Source organism: Trichomycterus rosablanca, chromosome 2 (genome assembly GCF_030014385.1).
Source record: "Trichomycterus rosablanca isolate fTriRos1 chromosome 2, fTriRos1.hap1, whole genome shotgun sequence".
NCBI classification, from domain to species: domain Eukaryota; kingdom Metazoa; phylum Chordata; class Actinopteri; order Siluriformes; family Trichomycteridae; genus Trichomycterus; species Trichomycterus rosablanca.
This window is the reverse complement of record NC_085989.1, coordinates 832142-844373: the sequence shown is the minus strand read 5'-3', so window position 1 is coordinate 844373 and position 12232 is coordinate 832142. Positions and strand designations below refer to the sequence as shown.

At 43.1% G+C, this 12232-nt stretch overlaps 1 protein-coding gene across 1 annotated transcript; it reads right to left on the bottom strand.

The window, feature by feature from the left end:
- Positions 1-132: 132 nt before the first annotated feature.
- psmg2 (proteasome (prosome, macropain) assembly chaperone 2) lies at positions 133-5506 on the bottom strand. Its single transcript, XM_062989129.1, has 7 exons — positions 5380-5506; positions 4604-4775; positions 4224-4282; positions 4007-4125; positions 3566-3739; positions 3024-3144; positions 133-514 (listed from the first exon to the last, which is right to left on the bottom strand). The coding sequence occupies exons 1-7, from the start codon at positions 5434-5436 to the stop codon at positions 434-436; spliced, it is 783 nt and encodes a 260-aa protein (XP_062845199.1). The 5' UTR covers positions 5437-5506; the 3' UTR covers positions 133-433.
- Between the last annotated feature and the right edge of the window lie 6726 nt (positions 5507-12232).

The window sequence follows — 12232 nt, the reverse complement described above, 5'->3', positions numbered from 1 at the left end:
GGAGGTTGTGACGCTCCCACCTGACTGAGGAGTGAACACTAATAACCGAATCACTCACAGAAACGGATCTGGATTCCTGATACTCGGGTTCCTGAAGTGGTCAGATCACAGAATTTGATGCTAAAAGACTCATTTCAGTGCTGAAAATAAATCATGTTTAATGTTTGATCAGAATAATAATACACAAAAAAACTCATTTGGCAAACGTGTACAGATAGAAATGTGTGTTTAGTGTACACAGCAACAGATGGGCTACAGTCAGTGATTGTACACCCACAAAGATGAGCGTCTATATGCTAGGTGTAGCTCATAAAATGACGCCGGAGTCTCTGCGTCGGCCTTGTTACAGAACATGACGATCGCTATAAACAAGCCCGGTGTAGAAACATCTGGAGAGGATCCGTTCCTCCTGGACGTCTTTCATCCACCGAGTTTAGAAGATGGTGGGTGGAACGCCGCTCCCGAACAGCAGCTTCCAGGATGACGGGATTCTCCAGGGTACCGAACCCTGAGCCTGAGAAAGAGCGAAGCATCAAGCTACATGATACAAACACGCCAGAGCGATGCTAGAACTGAACCGGTTTAAGCCCAGTTTAAACACTATATGGCCAAAAGTACGTGGCCACCTAACCACAGGTGTCAACGTGGTTCAAAATGCACCTGTATCAGCGCTCAGAGAAGTGCTGTGGGAATTTGTGCCCATTCGGCTGAAAGTGCACTAGTGAGATCAGGGACGCTGATGCCGAACGCATCCTCAGCGGGGTCGAAGGTCAGGGCTTGTGCAGGGCATTTGATTCCTCCACACCAAACCCATCAAACCATGACTTGACAAGCCAGAGTTTGGGCACGTGAGTACAGTAATGCCCACACAGGAAAGGGCCTTCCCTAAACTGTTGGCACGAAGTCCGAGACGTCATTTATTTAATGCAAAACCTTCAGGGACCCCCCCCCCCCCAGTGACCAGGTGATGTGTGGGTGGTGGACCATTTCCAGGACTGGTTATGACACGGTAGTGTGTGTATGTGGTCACCTGACTTCTATACAAGGATAAGGGTAGCAGGTGCAGCAGTGTTGTTGGGATTTGAAAATACTGTGTACACATACTGGCCTCTTTATTAGGAATATAGTTATGCGTTAGCGCTGGTTGTATCAGCAGCTTTATATTTTTGTGTGGGGACGCTGTTCTACTCCCAACAACACTACTGCACCTGCTACTCTCATAACTCTCAGTACAACACACACACAGTGCTATTTTATTACCATATACAGTGTATCACAAAAGTGAGTACACCCCTCACATTTCTGCAAATATTTCATTATATCTTTTAATGGGACAACACTATAGACATGAAACTTGGATATAACTTAGAGTAGTCAGTGTACAACTTGTATAGCAGTGTAGATTTACTGTCTTCTGAAAATAACTCAACACACAGCCATTAATGTCTAAATAGGTGCAACATAAGTGAGTACACCCCACAGTGAACATGTCCAAATTGTGCCCAAATGTGTCGTTGTCCCTCCCTGGTGTCATGTGTCAAGGTCCCAGGTGTAAATGGGGAGCAGGGCTGTTAAATTTGGTGTTTTGGGTACAATTCTCTCATACTGGCCACTGGATATTCAACATGGCACCTCATGGCTAAGAACTCTCTGAGGATGTGAGAAATAGAATTGTTGCTCTCCACAAAGATGGCCTGGGCTATAAGAAGATTGCTAACACCCTGAAACTGAGCTACAGCATGGTGGCCAAGGTCATACAGCGGTTTTCCAGGACAGGTTCCACTCGGAACAGGCTTCGCCAGGGTCGACCAAAGAAGTTGAGTCCACGTGTTCGGCGTCATATCCAGAGGTTGGCTTTAAAAAATAGACACATGAGTGCTGCCAGCATTGCTGCAGAGGTTGAAGACGTGGGAGGTCAGCCTGTCAGTGCTCAGACCATACGCCGCACACTGCATCAACTCGGTCTGCATGGTCGTCATCCCAGAAGGAAGCTGACGCACAAGAAAGCCAGCAAACAGTTGGCTGAAGACAAGCAGTCCAAGAACATGGATTACTGGAATGCCCTGTGGTCTGACGAGACCAAGATAAACTTGTTTGGCTCAGATGGTGTCCAGCATGTGTGGCGGCGCCCTGGTGAGAAGTACCAAGACAACTGTATCTTGCCTACAGTCAAGCATGGTGGGGGTAGCATCATGGTCTTGGGCTGCATGAGTGTTGCTGGCACTGGGGAGCTGCGGTTCATTGAGGGAAACATGAATTCCAACATGTACTGTGACATTCTGTAACAGAGCATGATCCCCTCCCTTCGAAAACTGGGCCTCATGGCAGTTTTCCAACAGGATAACGACCCCAAACACAACCTCCAAGATGACAACTGCCTTGCTGAGGAAGCTGAAGGTAAAGGTGATGGACTAAACCCAATTGAGCACCTGTGGCGCATCCTCAAGTGGAAGGTGGAGGAGTTCAAGGTGTCTAACATCCACCAGCTCCGTGATGTCATCATGGAGGAGTGGAAGAGGATTCCAGTAGCAACCTGTGCAGCTCTGGTGAATTCCATGCCCAGGAGGGTTAAGGCAGTGCTGGATAATAATGGTGGTCACACAAAATATTGACACTTTGGGCACAATTTGGACATGTTCACTGTGGGGTGTACTCACTTATGTTGCAGCTATTTAGACATTAATGGCTGTGTGTTGAGTTATTTTCAGAAGACAGTAAATCTACACTGCTATACAAGTTGTACACTGACTACTCTAAGTTATATCCAAGTTTCATGTCTATAGTGTCGTCCCATGAAAAGATATAATAAAATATTTGCAGAAATGTGAGGGGTGTACTCACTTTTGTGATACACTGTATGTAAGTGCACAGTGCTAAAAAATTTCCACCACACAAAAAGATGCCCAACTGTCAGTAATTGTATACACAAAGTGCATCTATATGGAAGGTAGCATATAAAACATGTATGTACTGTATATACACGCGTAATGTTATATATATAGACGTATGTGTTGATGACGTACGGGTGGATCCAGCAGGTGGAGCCAGTCGTTCAGGTGATTGGCGAGGGCGATGGCGTCGGGTACGTTATCTCCCTCAGAGCAGAAGAGCAGCATCACAGCCATGGAGACGCCCTCTGTACAACTAACACACACACACTTCACTTCATCCACAGTCCTACACAAGTCCTACAACTATTAGTACATAATAAAATCTCTATAGACGTCAACAGTTATAATTTGGGGCGCCCAGGTGGTGCAGCGTGAAAATCCTAGCGACCTCTGCTGGCTGGACAATGCCCTCGCTGGACCAGGGGTGCAAGATGCGCCGCATTTTTATGCCAGACAGCGACGAATTCTTATACAGAGGCTCAGAACCACGCTACACTCTCTGTATTCCTCCACCGCTCATGACAATGCCTCCACCACACAGTAGGAGTCGCTGTTGCTTTAGGCTGGTGGACTGCCACGGCACTCGAGCGCCCATATTCTGAGTGCTGCAAGCATAACACGGCAGTTATTCACTCACTACCGGGTACTAGACTGTCTCTGCAGGGTGAGTTTACCAGTCTGTGTAGAGCGCTTTGGTGACTCCTCCTCCGGGGATGCAGAGCCTCTGGCTGTCTGAATCCATCACTCCAGGAAACGCACTGATCTTCTCCATCTCCGTCCATCCTAACTGCTCCAGCGCTGTTACCTGCTCCCTCAGCGCTGGGGTCAGCAGGTACCTCAGGGGAGAGCTAGCCAAAAACAAGCAACACCAGAACATCACTCAGGACTCCCAGGGTTCAGTGCACCAGCGTAAACAAGCAACTAAACCGTTATCGGGCTAATCTCTAAGTAGAGCTTTTAAATAATCTGCCTTATGAGCTTCAGGTCTTATTAGAATCCTCTTTACTGAGGCAGCTGATCAGGTAGGTAGTCGGGAGCAGGGCGGGTCACCAGGTTTTCAGACAGATCCAGTGTCTTTACGGACCTTCAAATAATGAACGTAAGTGTGTTCGTACCCGAGGATCTGCCGGTCGTCTCTCTGGTAGGCGTGACTGCTGGACAGCAGCACCGTTTTGGCGAAACCGCTACTCTTGATCCACGATACCACCATCTTACGGAACGACCTGGTCTTGGTCTGGACGAATAAAGCACAGATCAGGACGTGAAGAGATCACAGAGAGAGCGTTTCACAGTACGGTGATAATAATAATAATAATAATAATAAACCCTGACCTGTATGAGTGGACTCCGAATCTGCAGCACAGCCAACTTCAAGTCTTTACACCAGTACACTGCACACAAGGGAGAATATAAACAATTCGGTTTATAAATCCTTGTTCTGGTGTGTCTTACTGGTCTGATCATTTTATACAAGCTTTCACATTCAGAAAACCATAAACCTTCATCCTTCACCATCCAGATCATCTGTCCTGTATTTCTTACCTTCTGGATCCTTTCTTATTATTATCTGATCTGAATGAACAAAACCTACAGAAGCTGAAGTACCTTTCCTCTCTGGATGTGATCAGTATGAGATAAATCCACTATAGAGGGTTATTAAAATGACCTGTGAGGGATTAATTAGGATTATGAACGAGTGAAGCGTGACGAACCTTCAGCATTAGTGCTCAGCTGCAGTGAATCCTCCGAACTGGTGCTGTAGGGATTATTACCCACCATGGGGATCAGACAGTCCGTGTGGAAATACCCAACTCTCTGCAGGTTCAGGGTGGAGACGATCAGATCCACAGCCAACTGCCCTACGTTCCCCACCGATACCGCCGGCTACACGACACAGGGGTAAATAAATCAGATTCATTCATTATTCACCAGGAAAAAACACATTTGACCTTTAAAAACTATTTCCAGTGTCTGTATTCAGGTTTACATGTACCACACAACATGCTGATGATAAGGAAGGAAAGAGGAATAAGAAGTAACCAGTAATCAGTGGAAAAGATTTGCAGGACGTCCTGACAGCAGCAGGAGCAACATGTACACACAGTACACAAGTGTAGTAATGAGCATCACTGCAATCATCCTGGATCCTGCAGCCCATTCAGAACTCATCTACTTTAGAAAGTTCGACCTCCTAACACGAATCTTATACAAAATTCTGAAATTTATGTTGAAATTACGAGTTTATCAGAGAAACACGAGTGTTTTTATGGACGTGAAGATTATTTACCAACTAAAATCAAACCACGAGGCTGCAAAAGCGTTTTAAGCATTTTAAAGCTGTAAATATCCACATCTGTAATAAAGTTAAATGTTATTCAATTGTGGTGTGAATATTTACCCCGGAAGTGGATGAACACTTGTAAGATGAACACACTGCAGTGTGAATGATAAAGCAAAACAGTGTTTATATCTCCTTTTATTAACTTACCAGGATTAAAGTGAAGCCTTTAAAGCACGGAGCTGAATCTTCCACTGAAATAAACATTTCTCTTATTATTTAAAATGAATAAATAACAATAAACCGGTTTAAATGATTCCAGCAACCTGCAGCGTGATTTTAGTTTCACATTAAGCGCGACCCGAAGAATCGCTGATCTATAAATCATCTCATAGTTAAACTCGAGCTGGGAATATTTTAGAGATCGCAGGAATTTAAAATGGACCCTTAAGCCCGTCAAAGAAGTCGTCCGTTTCATCGCCTGTTCACAATAATTGCAGTAAAAATGCTGCATTAAAGCAGCAGATATAACAAAAACATTCATTGTTTTTCAGTTTGAATGCAAAATTCTTAACTAAGGAAAGTTTTTATTACAGTAAAATGTAAAACAGGCACTAAGCATTAATACTTTCTATAAACAAACGTCTAAAATAAAAGTCCCTGCGGTTCCTGTACTTGTACTAATGCATAATAAAATTAATAAAATATTATATAAATACATTATGAAACAAAACCAATTATTATAAAATCAAACATAATACAATACAATGTTAGGATAGGTTAAAATCTCAATAAAAATAAAACACGATATATTAAAGCATACAACTTATATCAACAAATAACCAAGTAAAAGTCCCATTTCGGTAAAACCTGTGTATTTTATTTAAGAATCTGTGCTGTGTTTCATTCTCTTAATCTTAATTTAACTGATAAAAGTAGAAAGAAAATATTTTCAATGTTTCACTTATCAACATCATTGTAGTTTGTAAATAGAAACACGTTTAGAATTCGGTTCCTGCGATACACTGCAAAAAAATTGGGACTTGGGCGTGTCCCCCCCCCCACCCGTGTTCCATCAGCGTTCCAACAGCACAACTACACACCAACTACACCGCATCAACACAACAACTACACTACATCTACACCATTAATACACAACTATTACACCACAACTGCACCATACACAAGTACACAACTACTACACTACATCTACACAACTACTACTACTACATCTACACAACTACTACTACTACTACACTATCACTACACAACTACTACACCATATCTACACAACTACTACACTACATCTACACAACTACTACTACTACTACACCTACACAACTACTACTACTACACTATAACTACACAACTACTACACTACATCTACACAACTACTACTACTACACCTACACAACTACTACACTACATCTACACAACTACTACTACTACTACACCTACACAACTACTACTACTACACTATAACTACACAACTACTACACCATATCTACACAACAACTACACATCTACACCACTAATACACAACTATTACACCACAACTGCACCACTACTTCACTACTGCACCACACACAAGTACACAACTACTACACTACATCTACACAACTACTACACCATATCTACACAACTACTACACCATATCTACTCAACTACTACACTACATCTACACGACAACTACACACCAACTACACATCTACACCCCTAATAAACAACAATCACACCACTACTTCACTACTGCACCACACACAAGTACACAACTACTACACTATATCTACACAACTACTACACCATATCTACACAACTACTACACTACATCTACACGACAACTACACACCAACTACACATCTACACCCCTAATAAACAACAATCACATCACTACTTCACTACTGCACCACACACAAGTACACAACTACTACACTACATCTACACAACTACTACACCATATCTACACAACTACTACACTACATCTACACGACAACTACACACCAACTACACATCTACACCCCTAATAAACAACAATCACACCACTACTTCACTACTGCACTACACACAAGTACACAACTACTACACTATATCTACACAACAACTACACAACATCTATACAACAACTACACAACATCTATACAACTAAACCCCAACTACACAGGAGTGGAATTTTTCTCCGTTCTTGCTCGATACGAGACTGCTCGACAGTCTGTGCTCGCCGCCGTCTGATTCTCTCCTCTTCATGATGCGCTGAGCATTTTCTACAGGAGACAGATCTGGACTGCAGGCAGGCCGGTCAAGCACATGCACGCTGCCATACTAATGTAGAGCGTGTCGAATGAGGCGCTTCATCATCTTGTTGAATTAAACATGGACTCCCCTGAAAAAACATTTTCAACACCTTTTACCTGAGGAAACACTAAAACACGTAGTAATAACTCAGTAATAAAGGACATCCACATTATTTTGATCATGTATAATATTTCATTTTTTTATTTGGTCACTTTTGTGTGATTTAGAAGCATCGTATGAACCTATTTATTGTTCCTGCTGATCTCTGTGTGATGCTGCTTTGTGTTTCATGCAGTTAAACCGGTTCTTTAGAAAAGTAGCTCAGACAATATAGGAGCTGAAATCCAAAACTCAGTTACCACTAAATAATCAGCAGATTTTCTATTATACACGAGGAACACCAGCGCTGCCGGACTGTAAAATAACCGCTCGTTTAAAAGTTCTGAATGTTCTGTGGTGTGATGTTTCAGCTTCTTTAAGAACACAATACGTTTGACACTAGTTTATTTACTTTGCTTCAAAAATAATGAAATGTAATTGATACACAGCTTGCAAGACGCACAAGAGCTCTGAACAGTAAAACTAAGGAAAAATAGAAGTAAAAATAAGAATAACCTAGAAGATAATTAAATGACTTGAATTTAATTACTGTAAATACAGGAACTAACTGTGTGTGTTGCTTTGCCGTGGTTTGCCACCCTGGGTGGGACCGGACCACTGTGACCTGGACCATAGTACCTGGTGACTACTAAATGACCATGTGTGAGCTCGGGAAGACTCGTGAGTCTTTATTTACTCTTTGTAGGATTTTGTAAGGTGAAGTCCTCTCGTCCTCTTTTGTAATTCGCTAAGATGTGTTAACAACCTCTCTCACACACACACACACACACACACACACACACACACACACACACACTTAAACACAGTGTTAATCCATTAAGCCCTTGGCATTTCAGAGCTGCTGGCAGCAGTGTTACTCTTTACGTCCAGTTCAGGTCAGAATTAGTCTTTTAAATGTTTAATAAATGTTCCAAAATATTTGGGACAATGTCTGTTGAGTTGTGCTTTAATCACTACGATCATCAGTACTGCAGCCTTTCCCACAGGATGCTCATCATGGTGTTCTGATTATATACAGAATTTAACCTTCAGTACTCAAACGAAACATCAATAAACTGAATAAAATGTAAAAAGTGCTGAATAAAGTGTTACACAAATAGAACGGAAACCAATTATCATCATTAATAAAACAGATTGCCACTGTTCGGCTCTCAGTTGCTAGTTATTATACACACATAAATATAAATACATAATTTTATTCATATAATTAATAAGCAAATAAATCTAAAATATATTCAGATAAAAATATATGGCCACATGCGCTGTAGGTCGTTATTCTCGTTATTCGTGGAACTGGACGTAGACATAAAATGAGCACGTGGTGAGAATAATTTTATATCTCACTGATAATGATCTGGGTTTTAATCAGTGAGCTGTTGATTTATTCTAACACGGCGAGGATCTGATGGCTGAACCAGACGGAGATCAGTCGTTAACCTTTGCTCCCAAACCAGGAACTTCACTGATCTATAAAACACAACTCATAAAGCGGCGGCGGTGACGAGTATCAGAGCTGACTGACATTTACACCGATCAGCCATAATATTAAAACCACCTCTTTGTTTCTTCACTCACTGTCCATTTTATCAGCTCCACTTACCATATAGAAGCACTTTGTAGTTCTACAATCACTGACTGTAGTCCATCTGTTTCTCTACATGCTTTGTTACCCCCTTTCATGCTGTTCTTCAATGGTCAGGACCCCCACAGGACCACCACAGAGCAGGTATTATTTAGGTGGTGGATGATTCTTAGCACTGCAGGGACACTGACATGGTGGTGGTGTGTTAGTGTGTGTTGTGCTGGTATGAGTGGATCAGACACAGCAGCACTGCTGGAGTTTTTAAACACCTCACTGTCACTGCTGGACTGAGAATCGTCCACCAACAAAAAACATCCAGCCGACAGCGCCCCGTGGGCAGCGTCCTGTGACCACTGATGAAGGTCTAGAAGATGAGCGACTCAAACAGCAGCAATAGATGAGCGACCGTCTCTGACTTTACATCTACAAGGTGGAACAACTAGGTAGGAGTGTCTAATAGAGTGGACAGTGAGTGGACACGGTATTTAAAAACTCCATAAGGAGGCAAGGACCAAACCTAGTTCCTAATGACCCTTGTTATTGTGCACCCACATTTGTAGTTTGCATCTAATCCAAATTATAAACCAATGTGTGCGTCAACTCAGTAACTAGAACAGGTGTCCACATACTTTTTGGCCATGTACAAGCATGGACCCCTGATGCCTCTTTTTCTACTTTATGAATACAGTAAAATAAGCACCAGTGTGTGTGTTTTAATAAATAATAGTGACAGGTTCTTGTTTTCGCCTGTCCCCCGAGCCCCCTAGATGTTCGTGCATGTGAATGGGCGTCGACCTTTTCCTACGGTGAGCGTTCGCACTCACCTCTGACTGAAATAGCCTCTCCTCGCACCGGGCCGGCGCTGAAGCCGCTGGACGGTCGGTTAGGTAACGTGTAATCACACAGAGCTAAAGCTCAGCTTAGCTAATGATCGTGGCTCGTTACCGGCCGGGTGTCTCACGGTGAGCATGAGGCTTTTGGACTCGTCAAGGGTGTGATGATGTTCCAGGGTGTTCCAGGTACCAGGACTTCACGTGTCTCAACTAATAAAGATGAAAACCTGAAAACTTGAAAAATTTGATTTCAAGTGAAATGTATTTGTTTAGCATTTTTTACAATAAACATCGTCTAAAAAAAGCAACTTTACAGAATCCAGGACCGACAGACCAAAAACCTCCTGTTGAGCAGCCGAGGGCGACAGTGGCAGGAAAAAAAACCCTTAAAATCACAAGAAGAAACCCTGAGAGGAACCAGATTCAGCAGGGACATCCTTCTTGGGGGAAAACTGTAGCCTAATGGTTAAGGTACTGGACTAGTAATCAGAAGGTCTCTGGTTCAAGCCCCACCACTGCCAGTTTGCTGCTGTTGGGACCTTGAGCAAGGCTCTTAACCCTCATGTAAGTCGCTTTGGATAAAGGCATCTCCTAAATGCTGAAAATGTAAATGTAGTGTTTACACAGCACTGGTATTAATTTAATTTGTTTATTTCTTCTCACAAACACTTTATTCTGGTCAGAAGTGCAGAAGGGTCTGGTGCCACCCAAAAACAATGGGCACGAGGCACAAATACACTCTTTTTTCCCGTTTTCTCCTAATTTATCGTAGTTAATCCGTCTTCCGCTGCTGGTGGATCCCTGATTGTAGGTGAGGTGGGTATATTGCTGCTCACGCCTCCTCCGATCCACGTGCAGCCGTTAGCGGAACCCTTTTTCCCCCATGCACTCTGCACAGGTCCTTACACAGCGTTTGAAGACCCCGCCCACATAGTCCGGTCATCCCGCCCTAGCAGAACTGTCTGCTGCAGGCACTGCCGATTATACCCGCTAGTTTGCGCCCAGCCGACAGGTGGCAACACCGAGGAGTTCAGAATCTCGACGCTGGTGTGTAAGCGGAATATCCCGCTGTGCCACTCTTAACTGGGCACCAGTCGTTCACAGAACATCATACACTCACCCTTGGGTCATTTAGATCAGCCAATCCACCTACTAGCTATTTTGGGATGGGAAACAAAAACAACGTACATGCAGGAAACCCAACGTTCACTGGGAAAACATGCACGACTCCTCACAGTCAGTGTCCGAAAGCTGTGTTCACCATGGACCACTTTTATATAGAAATAACGGGCGGCACGGTGGCTCTGTCGCCTCACAGTGAGTGAGAAGGTCCTGTGTTTGATTCCCATGTGGAGAGGTTCAGTTCAGAGTTTTGCACATTCTCCTCGTGTTCGTGTGGGTTTCCTCCAGGTGCTCCGGTTTCCTCCTACAGTACAAAAGCGTGTAAGTGAGGTGAACTAGAGATACTGAATAGTTCATGACTGTGTTTGACATTAAACCTGAACTGATGAATCTTGTGTAAGCAGTAACTACCTGTACCGTCATGAGTGGAACCAAAGTGTGTAAAAGATGACGTTATAATCCTAATAAATAAATAAATACACTTGTGTATGAAGATGGAACGTGGCTCACGCTGCTCACTGATTTATTCCCGTCGCATCTAAAGCGTTTCATATCGCAGTGCATGCAAAAAATGATGCAAAATATCAGCATGAGATCATATTGCACAGCGCTGCATTCACGCCAAGGTTGTGCACTCTGCTGTGTGTGTGTGTGTAATGTGTAATGAGTGCACATAACACACACACACACATACACACACACATACACACACACACCGTGAGCCGCCTGACTCAGCACGTCGAGCTGCAGGTCTTAAGCAGGTACGGAGGAGGAAAACACGGGTGATTTTAGGCTAACGGCAGGAGCTCGGATCAGATTAATCTGATTAAGTGAAGCATGGCTTCCAATGTGAGAGAACATCTGCTTCTGTACACCGTCCAGGTCCAAACACTTCTGCACTCGTGAGGAACAGTGGGTACAAGAATTCAGGACCCTTGACATTTTATACACTGTATCGTGTTGTGGATCTGATTTTGAATGTTACACTGTGATTCAGTACTTTACATCGACTGTACTGTATTATACTGTTATTATATTTGTTATTGTTATTATTTATCTTTTGATATTTTTCTATTTTTGTCTGTATGCACATATTACCCAGTACGTTATAATT